Genomic DNA, 21753 nt, shown 5'->3' on the forward strand with positions numbered 1-21753 from the left:
TCCCATTAACTGGGAGAGTGTAGGTAAGGGCTTTAACAAGCGTTTACCAGAGTCCATTTTCTCACTAATGAAGAGGGGGAATACACGACCTCCCAGCCAAACCTGCCAGACCACACTTAAAGGTCTGGATGGAGGAGAAAAAGAGGGAGGAAGAAGAGCCAGAAGAGGATAGAAGAAGAGAAAATGTGAGCATGGATAAAAAAAAGCTGTGCTCTCAGTGTTGACATGTTGTATCAACCATGGTGAGAGGTTAAGGCTGGGGCCGTAGCCTAAAAAGCCTCTGCCACTGGACAGCCATATTCTTGTGACGGAGAGCAATGAGTTCTGTTTTTTTGGCTTTTATTTCAGCGCTGACTATGATGTGGGCAGGGGGTCTTTTTCCATGCGGAACTGTAATATTTAAATTGGGGGAAAAACAGTAGTGATTTGCAAATCAAATAAACCTTATATTTCCTTGACAATTTGATGCCACCGGCTCCTTTTGATAAAGGTGACACTGGGCAATCAAAAGACTTGAACAGTTGTTTAAAGGTAACAGAAACACCTGATGGAACATATCACAACTAATTAGGTGAACTGAATGCATATTAGTATCATAAGTGGCTATCAAAAGAGCATGCTATCTTTACTTTGAAGTAAAGATAAAGAAATGCATGGGCAAATAGTTAGGTATAATGTTAGGGACAGTGTTTCTTTATTTTAAATATTAGATTTTACGCTTTTAGTCTTTATTATGATAGGAAAGCTGGGAGAAAGAGCAAAGGGAAGACAAGCAGTAAATTCACACGGGTCGCCCCCTCAACCCAGTGAGCTATATGGGCGCCCCAGGAATAATGTTTCTCAATGTGAATAATGTGGGGATTTCATCATTTACATTATCATTAAAAGATTTAGAGAGTATAGATAAGTTTCTACACAATCTACTACATCAAAAACCAGGACTTTATTGTGGTTCTCTTTGTTCTTCAGATAGCATTGCATTAAAAGCTTTAATGTGGGTTTAGAACATTTTAAAACTACTGACAGTGTGTGCGTGCAACTTAAAATTGTAAATGAAATGTACTGTATATTGTATACTGTAGCTCAGTTAAATTGGGCTAATGCAAAGTGGAAAACTGTCAGCTGAGTTTGAAATTCTTTCGCAATAATGGTTTCCACATCCTCGAGGATAGAGAGGAGAGGAAGCGAGCTTTTTATCTTGTTATCTGGGTATGCGTAAGCCTTGCTTATTTCAGTAAGACGTTGCCAAACTATAATATAAAAATGATAAAGCAGGCTCTGCAGAATTGGACAGTATTTTTTCAAAGCTGCACCAATCGGTCTCCTCAGTTTTCAAGCACTTACAGTGTATCATTGAAAGAAAAGGTGTTGCAACACAGTGGTAAACATACCCCGATTGTATTTTATTCCTCACATTAAATTCTGAATTTAAATATATTTAGTCTTTGCTGTTTCTTTTTTTCGTTTTACCTGTGATAGATATTTACACTTAGGGGCACAAAGTTGACGCATTCTTCAACGCCTTAATTTTGGGAGGTCAGAGGGCCAAAACTGTAGGTATTATTTCATACCTTAAGGAATTTGCATTTATGTGTAATGTTTTAAACATGTGTCTGACACTCTCTGGAGCTTTCATGTCTAAGGAGGGAGCTCCATCCATACAGCCCTGAAACCTGCTGGCACGGTGGCACGGCTCTCTGGGATGTCTCAGCATCACAATGGCGCTTCCACAGGCTCGTGTGCAGTTTCGTATGAGTGTGTGTGTGTGTGTGTGTGTGTGTGTGTATATGTGTGCCGGATGTGGGTAGTATCTGTATGTGTGAGGATTTGCATGTTGAATTTCAAATGCACAATGTCCCTTTTCCCTTGACACGAGTTGGATGGGCAAGTGATGCTTTTTGAAAAGCCACATGATAATAAGAGATGTGCTGGAAATATATCAAGGATCAAGCTGCAGTGGCACAGTGTAATTCATCACCGCCCCTCCAGATGTCAAACTGTTTTAGTTTAAGTCAGCGAACATGCAAACAGATAATTAAATAATCACACAATTCCAGTAGCACAAAGTATTTGTTTCTAATGTATTTTTATTTATTTATCTTCTGAAACAGAGTTCATAAATGATGCCCCACGTCAGCATGAGAGCCATGTATAAAACCCTCTAGATGGATTAGTTGTCTATCAGATTGTTAAGGCTCGCTTCATAAATGCATTTAGTTGTTGTTTTCCTTTGTGTCAGGTAGCTGTTAACAAGGAGACAAGTTTCCCGGACCACAGCCAGATCAGTGGAACTAGTGTCATTAAGAGATATGGTGACACGCTGACCTCTGTGATACTAGAAAGTGAGGAAGAGAGGGAGAGGAAGAGAGGCACAGCCAGGCCCGTTTGTCTGTTATCAGTGACTTTGTGTTCCACGGGCTCCCAGGGGAAAGCATGAGACGAGAGGGAAGACTTCACCTTCCTCCTCCCAGACACCACTCCGCCCCGTCTTTCCTAGCACTCTCGCTCTCTGCAGCAGCCATCCCCTTCTGCCCCCCACACCCCAAACATTTTTAATTATATCTTCTCCCAAGTATTGCGGCTCAGTAACCAAGGAGCTGACATTGATGCATGTGCTGATAAATCCGCAAACACTGGAAACAAGATTAACAAAGATTTTGAGGAAAGGGTGACAGCTAATTTTGCGCAATGGTCGGTGCCTCATTCAAGAGTGATGTTTTTGATAGCGCAAGCCACGCCTGAGAATTCATGCTTGACGCAGGGAAGGGGGACTCAAACATAGTGTGAAGAGTTCCACGGCATTTGCACTTTAAAATTCTTCCTTTCTTCTTTCCTTTCTCGTTGTTTGTAGAAAAGACAGTACATTCGTGTTTGTTTGGGATTTCTTGTGGTCATTTTGTGGGTATTTACTGTATTCATGTGTGTGTCTGTGTGTGTGTGTGTACCTTCCTAATCAGTATGATCTAATCAGCAGTGTGAATTGTGGAATCGGTGACATGCCACTCCAGGCCCATGGTCCTTTCTCTGAACTGACTCTCAACACGCTGAGACACCGATACATACTCCTCTGAGAAAGATATCAGTCTGCCTCATCACCTATACGTGTACACACACACATACACGTGCGGGCACACACATGCGCACACACACGCACCAGGAAAAAGGACGAGATAACAATCATACTTCGACAGCTGATTTCTTATTTTCTCATCGAGGAAGGCACATCGCCCTACCTCCTTCTTTTCTCTTTCTTCTCTCTGCAGCCAATTTCAGGTCTATACAGTAGAAACATTTTGCAGATTTCTTTTGTTCTTTTTTCATGCCTCTTCCCTTTTTTCCACCTCTTCATGTGATGCCTCCCTTCTCAGAATCGCCTCCCCTGTCTTCATCTGTAGGCAGCTGACAGCTTCTTTCACTTTTCTTTGTCAATTTCTCCCCTCTCTCTCTCTCTCTTTCTCTCACTCTCACCGTCTCCCTAGCTCTCTTTTTCATCTGCCCCCACACCCCCCACACCCCCCATCTGCTTTCGCTTTTGTTTGCCTAGCCCCTATCCCGTCCCAACTTAAAGATGAGGAATGTGGTGTGACCCTGACCTCCATCGGCCCTGTAACCACCTCCGACCCCTTCAGGTGACCTTCGGTCACTGTTTTGACAGCTTGATTAATTACCCAGTGTTATGATTTATGAGAAAAGCTGTATGTAAAAATAATAGACAACAGGTGGTCTTAAAAAAAAGTAGTAGAGTTGAAAGGGCTTCTAGTAAGGATTGTGGTGGCGGTGGGGTTGAGGGTGGTCTGTGTGTGAGAAAGCTCTGAGGAGAAAGGGGATTTTTTTGATTTTCTATAGTTAATTGCTTTCAACCGCTTCTGAAGGTTGCGTCAGGTTAATGTACGGTTTACTTTGTTACCACAGCATGTATATCTCCGTGTGTATTTGGCTGTGTGGTGAGAGGATGACGGGGATTGCGTAGCTCCATGTGTGTGCTGTGAAGCATAAACCCTGCCATGTGGTAATGACACCATGGAAAATGTGCTGGAACACAGATATAGATGCATACACACACACGCACGCTCACAGATATGCTATATTCTCTGCAACCGCTTCTCTAGGTTACATGCTGTGAAAATAAGCAGAGTAAATGGCAGGACAGGCCAGCCATAGTGTTTACCCTTCACACTTCAAATACAGCTTGTGATTGGCTGTAGCGACCTCCCGTGACTCCTGGACCTGTGGTGCAGCTCCACTTAGAGAGAGGTCAGACTTTTGAGCGGTTGGAGTGTGTCACTATAGTTGTGGGTCCATGTGCTAATACTGTGGCCTTTATTGCTGATGGGTACCCTGTTATAATCCACGGCGTACAATATCACCGCAAATAGAAATGAATATTTTACACATATAGAATTGAAAATTTAATCCCACGAAAGGTCACACTTAATATGAAATAGCTAACACAGCTCACATAGCAACATCGCCAGGACCTCCAGTTCTCTCTGCAGCTCTTCTTTGGCCTTTTACTAGATCACAGTAAGAGTCCAGGGGTGTCTGGAATGTTCTCCGACCTTTGACCCACCAAGATCATAGTGGTTCTCTGATGTTCAGTGAGATTGCTATTAGTAAGTCTCACACTGCTGATTATTGGTATGTGACACCTAGTGAAGGACTCTTACACATTTTTTCAAAACCGCTGATCAGTCAAAATCTGAATTCAGGGTCGAATATTTTGCTGTTACATGATTTGCAGGTGACCCTGATAAGGATAAAGGGGAAGAATATAGTTTGATGGATGATTTGCATGTGTTTGTGTAAAGGCTGTGTGCCTAGGTCTGTGCATGCACATGCGTGCATACATGTGTTACATGTGTCTAAAATGTTTAGATCTGTCCTGCCATTGACCCCAGCTGGCTCAGTCTGTACATATGGCCATGCGTCTCGCACCCACTGCGTGTGTGTTCATGTATCAACTACCTGTCCAGATGGTAAAGTAGAAACATTCACTGACAGTGCGTGTCTTTTGGAATTCACATGGCTGGGGAATTTCTTTACTTTAGTTAAACTGAAAGACAGAAATTGATGTTTCATTGTAATCGCAGATTGTTCGGGTTGTTTTTTGTACTTTTTATAAGCATCAGGATTATAAACATCTCTGTTTAATTTGTCATTACATTCTTTCCTTTGGCTTTCTTCTTTTTATTGTTAGTGGCCTTCAGGACAATAACTTCAGGGTTGCTCCAGGGACACTTCCACTCCTCCTGTCTTCTGTTTTTGTAGCCTCACAGCTCTTCCCGCTATCCTCACCTCTCCCCCTGATTTATACATTAAATAGTTAGGTGGGTGGAAAGGGAGGCACCTATCATTCCATGATCTATATCTCTCTGTGCCCTCATTAAAAATACATGTGTATGCTTAGGGGAGACAATATAGAATATATAAATCAAAATGCTAACAGCATCAGAGTAAGCCTGCTGTATTTATTTCCCCATAGCTTTCCCGCTGCGGGTTGAGGACTCTTCCTGCTTACTGCATTTCCTTTTCAGTGGCAAACACATGTGTGTTGGTCTAATCTTAACAGATTCTGGAAATATTAATTTCTGTTGCAGCTGGTTTAACATTTAAAGTAGCAGAGATTGCAAAAACTCTTTTCGTTATTATAGATTATATTTTTATTGTCAAGTAAACAAATAAACCAAAATTAAATCAAACTTTTCAAAAGCATAGTCATTATCACATCTAGTGAGATGGTCTCGGTGAATTTACATGCTATCAGTGTCTTGACCAATGGCGCGCTCTTCTTTAGAGAAAGAAGAAGAAAAAAAAGGGAAAAAGTTGACAAATGACTTGTGTAACATTTACTTGCACAATCGATAGCTCTGACAATTTCCACCTGGACGGTGATTAATGCTACATCCACCCCCAATCTAGCAACCCCCACCCCCAACTCTACACCTCCTTCTGCGTGTCGTGCTGAGAGCAGATGAAGCAGGCCTCTGAAATCTGTGTGTGTGTGTGTTTTATGTGTCAGAGTTTCTGCCTAGCCATTCCGATGTTTGATCAACCATTGAGCATGGATATTGGCTGGATAAATTCAGATTGAGTGTGGTAAATAACCGACACATAAACCGGCTTTTCAGCGAGTGAGTTACCCAACAGTTTCTGCGTGTTTTTATATCTGTTCTTTCACAAAGGTGCTGAAAATAGTCGGGTCGGGAGGAACGAGACAGGAAGAGTGAAACGGAGAGAAAGAAATGTAAATTTGAGCATAAAAAGAAGCAAAGGCATGAGGGATCAGAAGCTGCACTATTCTCTTCACTTCCTCCACCCCACTGCTCCACTTTGAACTCATTTATAAATATTCAATTCCACATATAAACAATATCCAAATGAACCCAGACATCCAAGCCAAGGTTAAAAACCCTGCTGCTTATTACAGACACAACTACTTGACTAGCTCAAAAGGTTAGCTTCTTATTCTGACCTAAACTATTTGTGCTCATTAAGATCAAGAAAAAGATAATCATTACCACAGACTTATTTACTTTGGCTGAATTAGTGTACGACTACATTAGCAGAAGCGAGTCTTTGAACTTGAAGTGAAAAGTTGAATTTAGGGAAACTTAATTAAATGTGTACTCTTTTTATGAGAGGAGAAACCCATGCAGTAGGTGATTTGTTCAAAATTAACTCGGGAGGGCAGATGGTGAGATGAAGCTCCAGTTTGTCTTACTTTTTCTGTACACATTTATGTGTGCTGTTCACTTGATTTCTTAAACATGCACGGATGTGGGCTTAAACAGATGATCTAAGAAGAAGCAAGTCAAACACTAAATCATATTTATTTCTTGTAATTTAGGTAACTTTAGGTCAATGACATCTTAACAACCTGTGACACAATTTTTCTACTACCGTTCTGCTTGGCCTTTTTTAGAAAGACCCTATAAAATAATATTTAAGGACATTGGGTCTCCCCAGCAAACGCTTACATGACGGTCTGGTTATCTCGTCTAATCAAGAGCTTGATTGATTTCGGCTGACAAGCTGATGACAATCCCGTCTCATCCCCTCTCACATCCCCTCTAAGATCCACATGTTTTCATAGCCCCTGTGGTACAGTAAGTGCTCTCCCACCCTTCTGTTCTCAGAAAAAAAACTATAGCTGTGTGATTTGTGGGTATGGGGAGGGGTGGGCTGGGGGTCTCAGACGGGTGCTGTGTTAAATGAGAAAGGGGCACCGTGACTTAATCTGACAGTACTGTGCGAAGTGTGTGGTATCTCGACCTCAGGGAGAGGGGGAGTGGGAAAAGCGAGAGAGAAAAAAAACGAGGGGATCCAATGGATAAAGAGGCCCTGCATGCAAAGCTTGTGCACGTAGAGACTGAGACAGACAAGGTCACGCAGAGCAGGGTGGCCCTGACAGAGAGGTAGAGCAAACGACTGCGTACTTGTTATTACCATCTCGCTCAGCTGCTGTGTACCTCTTCATTGAGAAACTGTTCATTTTTCTCTGTCTTCATCCTTCCAAAAAGCTGTTTTTTCACATGTTTGTCAGCCACTCCAGCCGCTAGTAAGTGAAATGTGAACGGATTGTGATACCAAAGATTTGCTTATGCTTATTTTCCAACTTATCCTTTCACCTCAGTCAGCCTGTTACACTCAAACCTGACTGTGGCCTGCAGTCATCCCTCCCCTTGTTCTCATCTCATTGGGTATGCCACGCTGGTTGACCCTTTCGCTCTTGTCAGTCAAGCCACAGTAGCGAATCTGGGGGCTGCATATTGCTGGAACAAGGAAGTGGAGAGAAGGCTGTTGAGCCACTTGATTGTAAGAGCCCTGATCCTAACAGCCACCTGACAGAAAACGAATAATGTAAGCTGCCTAAGGGCCAATTTCGCTGGACTCCATAGATTGCAGACTGATTCTTGAGATGTAATTTGCATGCACACGCACACATCAGTGCATTAATATACAAGTGCAACAGGAAGAAGAACATTTATTTGCTCCTGTTCACCAAACAATACACCTACAACACATAGACCCTCCAATTCACACAACCATACCATCCACTTTCCCTCACTGCATGCACCCATGACCGCTATCAGCCATGCTTTGTACCTGTCAAGTGCTGTCCTTTTCCTTGTGCCCAGAGCCCTGCTCACTACATGAGAGCTCTCACATCAAAGCTTCGTGGAGCCCCACACGCACAGATGAAACACCCTCTCATTCCAGCCGCCTCTGTCCCCGCTCCTGCACATTAGACACATTTCATTTCATTACAACGCCACTGGAAAAATAGAGGTGCCGCTGTCTTAAAGGGACACCTTATTTACTCTCACTCGCGCTCGCCCACATGTCGACACGCACGCACGCACACACACAAACACTATCCACTTTCTTTTTAAATAATGTGACTAGAGGGAAAGAGTGGACAGGAGGCACGACTATTTTTCTATAGAGGCATCATAAGATGCTATTGGATAATATTTCATCAGGAATTACAATCACATCCTCTACACACACACACACACACACACACACACACACACACACACACACACACACACACACACACACACACACACACACACACACACACACACATATATATATATCTATATCTATATATATATGATAAATGTATTGATTTTACTTTTATATTATTATTACTTATTCTTAATACCTTGCACACGAAACTGAGGGGTTTTTTTGCATTTAAAACATTGCTTTGTTTGATGAGATGATGGAGGTTTCATCATGATGATGAGTCGAGCCCTGGTTTCCGTAGCAGCGGCAGCCTTTGTTGTGCTATCTGGTGTGGGACAGGCCGACAAAGGAGAGCTAAGGAGCATCCAGAGCGAGGTGATGAGGTCGGGGTGCCCCCCCTCTCACAGGGGTCGGGGTGATCCTCTTGACCGCTGGCCCCAGGGCAGGGGCTCAGTGTGGTGGTGGCACAGGGGCACCTGCGGGGCATGGGAAGAGACTTAGGCTGCATACTACAGCAGAAAGGCAAGACTGACCGAATTCTAGAGGAGCGTACGAGTCTCTGTCTGTTTTCTTCGAGACAGTGTGTGCTCGTGTAGGACAAAGGGAGTGACCTAGTGTTAGCAATGTGTGTGAGAGAGATTTAGTGATAAAAAGGCAGGGTGACCCAATGTTTGGCAATGTGCATTTGTGTAAGATTCACACTTTGACAGCACATCACAATACAAAGATCAGTTTTTCCACGGCCGGGTGTTGTGTGAATGATGGGGAGTAGTTGGACTTAGCGGTAGCTAAGAAGCTGCGAAAAGACAGAAAGACATATCTCCATATATTTGGTTTTCACAAAAAAAAGCTGCACACATTTAGATGATACACAGCTTTTTATGAAAAACTTATCCTGTGATACATGAGGACATCATTGATACTCTGCTTTTTAATTTGAATACCCTATTTTTCTTACAAAACATGTATTTTCTAGGGAAGTGAATTTATTATACCCAGTCGTGGGGTCGCAGTAATTAGTTGTATCTGGAAGTTAAAGAAAGAAAAGAAGTAGAATCAAACCTAAAATTAATTCTATTAAAGTAAAATAAGCACAAAAAAATCTACTTGTCCTCTCCACCCGCAGAGCTCAGAGTCATATATTTTGTTGATGGAGACAACAATAAGAGGAGGAAATGACTGGACAGGGAAAGCACTGTTGCCCTGACATCAAAGCAGACCTCTTAGTGTTCAAATGAATGATGGTTTCCGACATAGAGGTGAACTTGGCGGCCCAGCTCCTCCAGACTAAGAACGCCAACGACACTGGTCGCCTTTACAGCAATGTTCTTCTGGGTGACTGGCCAACTGAAAGGGGTTAGTAATGTTAGGTTGGGTAGGTGTTGTTACCTCTCCAAAGCAAAGGCTACAGGGCACTCGGGGTTACCATAAGGACACTAAAGGCTCAGAACTGGGCTACTTGAGGTTGACATTTGTGTGTTTAAGTCTGGGGAGCATTATTGACCAGTAAGAGTTGGGGTAAGAGCACTGAAGACTAAAAAGGGTTATAAGCCATAGGGCTACCATTAGAACACGTGCGCCACTGTTGCTAAACCATTAACTTTTGGCCTTGTGAACTGGGATTTAGGTAAGAGAAAAATGGGCAGCCCCATTGGACTCATGTTGTTTTATACACTTCAAATGTTATATATCTTTCAGTCTACATTTGTATTCTTCTCCTTCAGCCTTGTTATACTTTATAAGAGACACCTGTTAACCATCATCCAGTCTAATCCAATAACACTGCCATAAACGTTAAAGTTTACAGAGCTTGCACATTCTCGGTTGTATTTTAAAGATGATAATATGATAAAGATTGATCTTTTTATTTCATGTATATTGTTCAGATTCTATTAGGTGAGTTTGATGTACTGCAGTGTATTACCCTGAAAATTGTTCATAATATAATTAGTATTAGTTTTTAGTAATGAAATTGCTCCCATAGGCTGAACTGGTCTTGTCAGTTATTTTATCAGACTACCACCAGTGGGCAGTGGCACAAAGCTGGTGTCTATCGGCCTAGAGTACATCTCTCTGCTTCTCCTTCCTTCTCTGTCTATTTCGGTCTTATCCTTTTATAATCCATCTGTATATCTCTCTGTCTTCACTGCTCTCTTTTACCCTCACCGGCTTCTGTTGTTTTTTTCATCTGGTAATTCATCTGCTTGAATGTTCTGGTCTGTCTAAACTTCTTGCGTGCAGATGTCTCTGTGATGTCTGAAGCCTAAATTTAATCTTGCTAATAGAAACTCATTTATTACCTCTTAAACTTTACTCATGCTGTACATGCATATACGCACACATAGAAAGTGATTAAATACAGATTTGGAAGCATCATCTATATATTTTTTTTAATATAAACCACTTCCTACATTAATGTCAGACTTGTTATGCCTTGTAGTAAAAAGCAAAACTGAACTGAAGTATGTACCGTAGAAGAAAATTTATTTAAATTTATCTAAACATATTTATTGTGGTGTTTAAAATGTAAAAGCTAATAAGTTTAAAAATGTATATACATAATATATAATAATTAATTATTTAATAATGTCTGGCTTTATTCACACAATGTTTTTTCTATTAAAAATATGTATAGAAGAGAAGAACCTTTGAATTTGAATAAGAGTGAGCGTAAGATTAATTTTAATAATCAGAAGACGTGAGAAAGTGTCAGTCGCCATTGTCAACACATGGTAAGTGCTAAGGGAAAGGGTGTGTGGCAGGTTTGATGTCAATATGCACAGGAGGGACACACACATGCTGCGTCAACAAAAGACATGCACATTGCAATAACACTTATTAAGGAATAGACGACATGTCGCTGTGAGGAGGCAGTGTGTGTGACGGCGATTTGTGGGGAAGCCCGGTGAAGTTGCCTCTCTTAGAACTCCTAAAGGTCTTTTTGTCACACACATATCTTTCGTGTCCCACAGTTTAGTGTTCATGTCTGTATTGGTGTGGAGTTAGAAAGTCCTGCACCCATAAGTTTAGGCCTTGGGGTGGGTGTGCGTGTGTGTGTGTGTTCACAATGGGGGTTGTGTGTGAAAAGCCAGCCCAAAGTGAAACAGGAATCCATCCATTTCCTGCTTTAGTTTCAGAGTGCTTAGGACAATAAACACAGTTAATTAAAATGGCTTCAAAGTTGAAGAAGTCACTAGGCTACAAAAAAAACCTTCCTTTCCTCTACAGTGTGCATATAGCAGCACATCCCTTCTGTTATTCTCTTTTTTAATAACTACATAGGCTCTTTCTTCTCCTTTTCCCAGTCTTTTTAAGCCCTTACTATTGTGGCATTTTATGTAAATCAAATATTTTCTTTTCACGTGAAAACCGTAATTCTTTCTTAAGGTTTTTTTTCTTAATGCAACTTTTATCTGCGGTGCTGCCTGCAGAAGTTTCAAGTCATATTTACATTTGTAGCTAAGCCTTTCACTGAGTGATGGTAGGATCGATTGGGTCTGATATTAAGTGACACATGGCCTTTGGAGTCACTAAATGCTACTCACTTACTGAAACCACCATCACTGAATTCCAATCCCCTAGTTACTCCTCAGGCTTGTCCCTGCAGTGACATTCTCTCCTCTATCTCTTTCGCTGCCATTTCTTTCAGTCTGGATTTGCATCTTTTCACCGAGTCATGTCACAATCTGTGTCTTTTAAGTGTCGTGTTGGTATTATTTGCTCATAAAGATCCACTGCTGGGCTCTTTGTTAAAGACTACGAACCACTACCAGACCAAGATTACACAGGAATGTTTGTGAGCTTCTTTTTCTTGTGGTTTACTCTGCATTGTTACATTTATATTGCTGTTTACTTACCTAGTCGGCCTGACAAAGGGACTATCAGATTTTTCTCAAGAAAAAAACGAAAAGAAAAGAAACATGTTCTAAAAAGCATTAAATTCTCATCACTTTTTAATTCAGTTCATAATTGTATCATGGAGACAAAACAAAACGAAATAACCGAAACACCTCAACATATTGGAAACTAAAAATCTGGAAAAAGAGGAAACAAAAATCTGCACCCCTATCACACATATGTTTCTGTATATACATGTCTACAAAGATGCATCTATTTATTGATATATTATAGAAATAAATGCAGATTAAAGGTTATCGCCTCTATTTGTATTTCTATTTTTTCTTTTACAAATATTTTATTTTAAAAAGGTTTACGTAAATCGGAAATAGTCAAATACCATATAGTTATAGTGTTAATGGATAAAATATCCAACACTTTTAACACTTTAAGGTAACTATCTCACGATGCTCGTGCCTTGGATTTAACACACAAATGTATGTTTCCTATTTGTTTTAGGAGGGCTATGGCGTGATGGTACTCAACCCCAATGAGAACTATTTGGAAGTGGAAAAACCGACAAAGTCTCCCCTGCCCTCTCCGACGGAGACCTCCGACGAACCTGCTGAAAAGAGGGAGCGCAAAGACGATAAAGAGGGGAAAAAGAAGAAGGAATTTTATGAGAAATACCGTAACCCACAAAGAGAGACTGAGACAGAACGGATTCTTATACGAGTAAGTCCAAAAAAGGGAACGATGAAGATATGGAGAGAGGAAAGAGAAGGAAGGCAGGAAGGAAGTGTTTGCAGAGCCAGGGCTAGAGGAAAAGATGATAGATGCTGATGAAATGTAGACACGATGGTGGAGGTGGACAGAGTGACAGTTCTAGGGTCGTAGGAGGAGGTAGGAGGCAAGACATAGGTGAGAAAATGGATAGCAGGAATTTGGCTAAGTTTCGAAAGACAAATGGGGGAGCGGGGAGGAGGAAGCTAGCTAAGGAAGTGAGGGAAGGATATGTTAGGTAACAAGGGATGAAGGGAGGATGGAAGGCAGAGGGAGAAAGAGAGGCTCTTGTGTGGTCAGCCTGTGTGTGAAGAGGTTGGCTGTTCTCCAGTCGCCTCTCAGTGAGCAAGTGTTAACCACATGGCTACCTCCCTTTCTCCTTCTTCCTCCCCCTCTTCCCCTCACTTTTTTTCCCCTCTCAGATGGTGGGCTGGTCAGTGCAGCTCTGGCCCTTCACTCTTGTTGACCGCTGGGATTATTATCTCCCTAACACACACTGTGCAAACACACTGCAACATTCTTATCGTGCAACACTGACTGTGCACCCCTTAATCATACATATACGCATATGCATACACATACAAATACACATAAACACACACATGCTCATATGCAGCACTCGAGGCGCCTAGCTTGGCCAGTTTACCTTGTGGTCAAACAAAGGAAGTGACCCATTGCATAAAGCTTCTGATGTCTTCTGTTTGACCCCTGCTGACAAATTTAATATTCATTGGCCACTTGAACAGGGTCCAGCCCAATTATCTTTTTCTTTTTTTTGTCATTCGTCCCTCACTTCCTTTTGTCATTGCGTAAAATCTTAAAAATTAAGATCATGCTCCATGGCTGGGTCTCATATAGGCAAAGCACCCTCACTGATTATATGAGTCTTCATTTGGTTGATGGCAGTAGCATCGCAGCAATGGATGTACATTTGTGTATGTGGGTGGTGTTTGTACATGTGTGTAAGTGTATGTGCATGTGTCTGCGTGTGAAAGACGTCACTCTCTGGTGTCTGACAAGAGTTAGGGCTGCTGTGGGACTAGCGGGCGGTGCGTGAGCTGTCATCACGGGCTTCTTTTTCTCACCCCCCACCCTTCCAGCAGTACCTTTATACACGCTGTAATAAGGTATAATTAGCTGCTGTCCTCTCTTACTCTATCAGATTTTGCATGTGTGCTGCTTTCCTCATCATACAAGCGGTGAACTCACTCACTGACATGAAGATCTTTGTAAATGATCCATCGTGTCATTTCTAATAATGGTGCCAAACAAACTCGCATCTGCTGTCAGCTCTATATTGATTTATTTTATAGCTGTACACCACGTGTATCTGCTGAGGCTTGAATGATTTTCATATCATGAACTGATCTCTTGCTTTTGCCATTTCAATTTTTTTGTATCTACTTGTATGTATCTTCTTTTTCTGTTGTCATCCTCTTGCCTGGGATCTTTACCGCTAAGTAATGTTAGCAGAGTTAGATCAAAACTACACTCCCAACTTAGTTTTCCTTTTACTACAAGTAAGCTGCAGTATTATTTCTGTGTCTTTATATTCAGCTTTGCTTGCTTACCCAGTGATGCATGCTGGCCACAGTCAGATATATTGAGGGGAGGCAGTATGAAGCAGTGGACAGTCTTCACATTCCCCATCCCAACAAGATGAAAGCAAGGACAGACGACATAATTAATGACCGAAAAAAAGGAAAAGAAAACCTTCCATTTAAACCAAGCACAATGTTGACTTCCTTTGTTATTCAACTATTAAACTTTCGGCAACTGAAGTATATTGCTAATTGATTTAGCACTTCACAAAGCAATATCATACTCACTCACTCACCTTGAGCAGGACTTAGATTTTGCTGCTAAATATACTTGTCTTTGCACGATTAACGAGTGAGCAGTTAGGATCTGTGTTGGTGCCTCTTGAATTTTGACCTTTGACCCAGAAGTGAGCAGGATGTTAGCATGTATGACCTCGCCTTTATTGTCCACCCCCTCCCTTCGCCGCATCACTACTCCACTGCTCATCCTCTATCCGTCCAAGAGCAAGCTGTCACATGCACACATGGAGATATGTAAAGGCTCACACATACCAGCAGGCAAAAGAGTAAAGAAGGTGAAAAGAGAGCTGATAGTGTGTTTGTGTGTGCTTGTGTGCGCTTTTTTCCTTCAACTCTGTTGGTCAAGGTGGGTGGTGGATCAAATCAAACCTCTTTAGCAGGGCTGTTTTCATCTTTTTTTTTATACAGCACCCACCCAAGACACACTCACTCACCAACCTTTGTATTCGCTACACCTCACAGTCTTACTCCCGCTGGGCTGGCAGACCACCTGCACACAGCCATTCAGAAAGACACATATTCAAACTATAAACCTCTAGTCCTGGCAATATCATGACACCCAACAAGACAGAAGAAGCACCTTAAGCTTGAAATAACACCTGTCTTGCTCTGAGTTTATATTTGTGACGCTCCTGAAATTACAGTTTATCATCTCTTTTTTTCCTTCCAGTTGACTCGCAAAGATTGACAGATACACACAAATACACAGCAGCCCACTGATAGAGTTGAGTTGATTAATACGCCTTCTTACACACATTGGTAAGCTCTTAACTGCTTTTAGGATTCTTACTTTTTAGCCTTGGGTTCATAGTGTGCAACCTCTCAACCTTATCTAATCCTTCTCTTCTCTGCTCCTCTAGATCACACACCAATGGGCCATGTTTAGGGGGATATTGGTAGAGGAGAAAGAAAAAGAGAGAGGGCACAGGGAGGCATGGAGGGATAGAAAGTCTGATCGGAGGGATGCTGATGAGGATACTGGAGGGGAAGCGGGTGGGGGGTACTTTTTTAGCACTTAACCATATAGAAGTTTGGGAGTTCACTTTACTCTGAATTTTAGCAGTAATCCAGTTAGCTATTTTCTGTCAGCCAAGCGGAGGAATGGCAGGAACAAAAGGCACATTCATGGGCTTAAGAAGCTTCCAAAGAGTTCACCCAAGGCTGGCTGGCTGGGATTAGGCCAGCAGGCCCTGGAAAGAAGAAGGGGAAAAAAGAGCAAAGAGGACAAAAAACAGAGCTTCGCCTTTCTTTAAGCACCACTTATTTTTATAAATGACTTGAATGCTTTTCCTTCTTTCTGTTTTCGTGTTTTTATGTTTCTCCTTTCAACGCTGTACATTTCTTAAATATTGAGAAAGAGAGGGAAAAAGAGAGGCCCTCACTCCTAGAGGAATTTAGGGTTTCAGATTGAGGCTATCCCTTCTTTTCCTTTACTTTTGCTATATAAGATTCACTGCAACTTCAGTTGTCACCATGATATCTTTGTGCTCTTCTCTAATATTTTTCACTCGTTATAGACTTGCCATAGTGGCAACTGGAGGTTTGTTTGTTTTTTTAAGAAAAGTTTTATCTTTAATTTTTTGGTGATATCTTTTACATAACCTAGGGGTCTTCTACTACTGATCTTTTTGGATGCACGTAGTGTGTTGTGTATGTCGGTACATTTACTTTTTCTAGGTTTTGCTTCTGAAGGCCCATTATTTCCAGTTGTAGCTGTCCACACCAATCAGCTGGGGTCATTGTTTGTATCTAGGAGCTTAATTAATGAATTGCAATATATGCTACTGTAATAGTTGGCATAGCTCAAAACATTTAAAAACAAAGAAATATTCTATTTTGAGTGATGCACTGTGATAATATCATATGGTGGGATGTCTGGTGATTCCCACCTCTAATTTTATGCCTTAATACAATTTAGTTAGGTTCTATAAAAATGACACTTTACAGAGTTGTCACGTGTTTATTTCAGTTGTAAAGTTGGATGATTTGCGCATTGAAGTCTATGGGGTTAGACTTGTTTTAGGAGCCAGTGGTTTTGAACTGAAGTTTTGGCATTTTGGTTGGCTCCCTTCTTTAGCTCAGGAAGTTGCTGTTTGTGCTGTACTACAAATTCTCTAAGGTAAATGCACGCAGATCTACACACAAACACACCAAAACTCGATCATAAACTTAAGACGTGAACACGTAAGTGCACAGTCTGACATTTGTATTGCGACACGGTACTACCGTGTTTCTCTGTGGATTTTTGCTCTTTGTCACCTTCACCTATTTGCCCCATTTTGTGGTCCACAAGCAGTCATACAGACATAGTTTACCTGACCTTTGATCTGTAGCCTTGCCAAGAAGTGAGGCTCAGCATTTCTAAGGACAGGTAGGGACTTGATTAACCTCTGAACCTAGTCAGAGGAGAGGTCAATGACCCGGGCAAGAGGGCAGCTCACAAGCTTGCTGCAGAGAGCAAATTGGCTGGATGCCACTTTTGCATTTGGGTGTGTATGTCCGTGTAAATGTGGCAGTGAAGGAGCTTTGATGTGTGTGCTTGTGTATCTGTTTTTATGAGCCAAGTCTTTTAGGTATGCTGCCTGTGGCATTTTTAACTGTAACTTTATTTTATATTAGAGTTGTTTACGGCAGTTTAGCTTTAACTTCTCAAAGTTTTAAAAGGGAAGGTCTGTTGGATTCAGCGCTGTTGGTTTGTGTGTGTGTGTGCAATTCTGAGCGCACTTATTTAGTACACAGCATATGTGCATGCATGCATACCTGTGTATTTGTGAGTTCGCTTGGGGCAGAACAAGTGTAGCTGGTCTCAGATCCCTGCTCCCAATCTTCTACTCAGGTCAACCATCAAACACATCCATCCTGCCCTCGCTCACACCTCCCCACCCACTGAGCTCCCTGTCTCTGTTTCTTTCCCTCTTTGCACACAACCCTGTTGTGGATACTGGCTGACCCGAATGAAGATATAGTCAGACACACACACACAGCACCTCAGGGTCATCCTGGAACAAACACAGCCTTGTCTGCCTGCCCGCTTTCCTTTGCCTTATGTCAATTAATGACTCGCAGTAATTTCACCTGACAATCCTGGCGGCAGCACGAGGCTAGCCAAGATGTCACAGTGATGACCTTTCTGGCCCGCAGACGCTCTTTTCTAATAAAGAATCTCACAAACCCACAGCAACTTCCTTTGTACTTTGTTAATGAGTTATTGATTTGAAACAATGCCCTGGCAAATATTGTCAGAGCAGACTGACCCTACCAAGGTCATGCTATTTTATTGTATACAGTCTCTGCACGCTAATCTGAACATGGGATGACATGTACGCCGTAGTTTTGCTCCTTTCTCTGGCATCCCCCTCTCTCTTTCTCTCTCTCTCTGACTCTTTCTCTTCCCCCTTACACTGTATATCCCCTCATTGCAAAGTCAAGTAACACACCTACACATATATTTCTCTCTCTGTCTTTCTCTCTCTTCCCCCCCTTGTTAGTCTTGCACATGTTTTTCACCTCATTCTCCCTTTTCTCCGTCTCTTTCTCGCATCATTATATTCCCAACTCTCCATAGGTAGTATACCTGCTAATTACCTACAATGCCACAGTCATTATTTTCCCATCTCTGCCGCTAATTTGCTCCATACCTTCTTTTCCCCCCACTCTAGCAGACCCATCAGCTCCCAGACAGCTTCCAGCTCGCCTGAGCTCTCTGTCTGCCTTTAAAGAGAGAAAAGAATGAAACAAATACAGGAGGGGAAGAAAAAACAGGAAAACGATGGCAAAGGACTGCAGGTCCCAGACATTGATTAGAATGCAATTGCAAACAGGTGTCGTAGAGGTCCGCTATTTAATTGTGTGCGCAGAGACATGTACAGAATCATGCACGCAGTCATTCACAAACAAACACAAACTAACTGATTCTAATAACCTCTTTGCTAATACCAAACATGTAATTACCTACATTGCTTATTTAATATTTAGTCATTAGCCCAAATGAAAACAATCCTGTTCTGCACTGAGCTGGACATATTAAAGACTGTAATGACTAGGGCTGCAGGTTGGTTTACTCAGTGTGTGGCCTGCGAGCATGAGGGGACTGAGAGATTGGTCAGCCAGTCTTTACTGTGTTTCTGCTTGTCAGTGAGAGAGCAAAAGTGAGTACGAGAGTCCTGTGTAATTTCACTAATTTCTTTTTTCTTCTTCCTTTGCAGAAAGACATTGTTGTGTGACCTGTGCGTTCTGTTGCGTTTAAAAAATTCAGCTTTCTCTGTGCTCTGTCTTTCCCTATACTTTTTTTTGGGACTGGAACCGTATCTGCCCAAGCAAAAGAGTCTAAACCCAATGAAGTTGTTTAGAGATCCCCGTGACACTGTCCTGACACTTCTGGCTTCCGCTGAAAGGTTTCTGAGTGTAAAAAGTAGAATGGCTCTTATCCACTAGATTCCTTCCAGCCCACACTGCTCACCGTCTCCCACCTTGAAATTTCAGCTTCCTCAGACATCCGCTATCTTTTTGGATGACTGGAGAGGAGGAGCAGAAGGGAGGAGCAGGGAGGTCTGCAGTGGTTGTTTGTCAGAGTGTGTTGATGTTGTTAGATTCATTGTTTCCTGTGTTGGTCAGACACTGGGTTTGTGTTGGCGTTGAGGCTGTTATTCTGGCTGCAGTGCACTCCTCTCTTCTGCTCTCCTCTCCCTGCTTCTCATTACATTGAATAAACACAGGGCAAGTACTGGACCGGACAAACTTTTGAAGAACGCGAGTTTCAATCTGTGTGAATGTACTGGAGCATGCCTGTTTGTGTGTGTTTGTGGTACATGTGTGTGTTGTGTGCACACTCTTGGGTGCCTGCAATTAAGTATGGCTTTTGACTGGAGAGTAAGTCTTTATTGTGTAAGTAATGGAAAGAGCTAAATTGAACAATTTCTTGAAACTAGACAATTGGAAGGCACACTTTCAACAGAGGGCTAACAGTTGGAACCACTTATGGACTGAAAGTGGTATAGATCTTCATGCATAATGTTACTCTAATTTATTACTTGAAATCAGTGTTCTGCTGATTGCATAGCAGGATCTTGGCTAAAACCACATTTTGTTTCGCTGACTCATTGAAGTCATTTGTATTTTTTTTTTTAACGTGTGTGAATAGTTTGCACACAGTATGTTTTAAGCATGGAGTTCCCTAAATGTTTCTCAAAGTCTTTGTTGTGTCACTACCTACATTGCACTTTATTCACATGATTGATGTAGGTGCATTTGGATGAATGTTGGCGTGGTAAAGGTTTGTAATTTCCAAGTTTGAAGCTGGAAGTACACGTCAAACTCTTCTCACTGAGTAATTCTGCTAGACACACAATTGTACTCCTGTTATGTATCTCTCACTCACTCCCTTTCTCACTCTCTATAACTTTCTGATAAAAAGCTGTCTTTCAGCATCTGGAGACTGTTTTGTCCTGGGTGTCTAGAGTTCGGATTTGTACTTTATATTCACTGAGGGGACAGTATGGATTCCTATATATGTGGTAAACACATTGTACACACTCTCAAATGTCCCTTGACAGCTATGGTTGAAGTGTGCTGGCAACAGGTGTGCAGTGGGGAGGCTGTTCTGACAGTACTGGCAGATGCACACAGATCTACGAATGCGCACACATACACACACTCAAAGGCAGAGGAAAAAAATCTCTGGAAAATAAATAAACTAAGATACCGTGTGAGAGCTGGTGACGGGAAGCTAGTCTCACAGGGCAGCAGACTCCACTGCAGCAAATTAACTCTAGGAGATAATTGCAACAATATGCAAATGTTGTTTAGATAATTCAATACAATGTCATGTCAGGTAGTCAGTCACAGTTGCCTGATACTAAGGCAAAGACTGTATGTGCAAATTTGTGTGTGCGTGAGGTTAGGGGAAGGAGTCAGGAACACACCACCGCATGTTAAATCCTGCAGTGTTTTCCAAAATTATGAGTCATAGTATAGGAACAAATAAAGACATTTATCTTGTCCTCACATGGGCAAAAAACTAATATCGTGTCAGTTTTACTCATAGCCAGGTTTTGCCCTATTGATAACAGCACTTTTGGACTTGTTTAGGCGTTGGTATGTGTGCTACATAGAACAGCAAGCCATGTCTAATGTCTCTATGTCAGTGAACCTTGGGTGGAGAAGTGATAAAATAGGAGACAAATGAGTGTGAAGAAGAACAGGTGGCATCAGTGAAGGAGAAAAGAAGGTAGAAGAGAAGGGAAGAGTGAAAAAAGGAGGCAGGCTAATAAAATGGGCTTCATAGATGAAGGGCGACATGGTGGAGAAGAGAAGAGGGAGACTTCAAAGGGCTTTGATGTCACAGCCTTTCAGACAGACAACTCTTCTTCAGCCAGCCGCCGCGTACATGCCGGAGACCACATACACATGAATGCGTGAAAAGTAAAGGCATAGCCCTGATGGCAGAAGGGCAGGGCAGAGCGGAGTTGCCTGCTCTTGCATCACGCTCTGTGAATGGAGGTTGGTGCTGACACTACAACCCCCCTCATGCTAATCTAGCGCAAACACAAACACTCTGACAGGTTAATTTACCTCTAGACAAACATGGCAACAAAAACACACATCAGCACATCATCAAATACTACAACCGCACACAGACTTGCACACACTGATGCACGTGAGTGAAACCATTGAATCAAATCACAAGCTCGATTACTTTGTACTAAAACTAAACTTTAAACCACATCTTTGTCTGCAGTGTGTGTGTACGAGTTGTGTGTTGAGCACCTTCTTCTCAGTTACCACCTTGAATATTGAAGTAATTATCTGTCTGACATAA

The 21753-nt window shown here is 41.9% G+C and overlaps 1 protein-coding gene across 1 annotated transcript in view; it reads left to right on the top strand.

Annotated features, from left to right (window-relative positions):
* arb2a (ARB2 cotranscriptional regulator A) overlaps positions 1 to 21753 on the top strand; it is a 161989-nt gene that overhangs the window by 47430 nt on the left and 92806 nt on the right. Inside the window, exon 7 of the mRNA XM_080892947.1 lies at positions 12832 to 13047. Within this exon, the coding sequence (XP_080749073.1) occupies positions 12832 to 13047 (216 nt within the window). The remainder of the gene's footprint in view (positions 1 to 12831; positions 13048 to 21753) is intronic.

This window comes from Rhamphochromis sp. 'chilingali' (assembly GCF_963969265.1).
Source record: "Rhamphochromis sp. 'chilingali' genome assembly, chromosome: 10".
In the NCBI taxonomy this organism is placed as follows: domain Eukaryota; kingdom Metazoa; phylum Chordata; class Actinopteri; order Cichliformes; family Cichlidae; genus Rhamphochromis; species Rhamphochromis sp. 'chilingali'.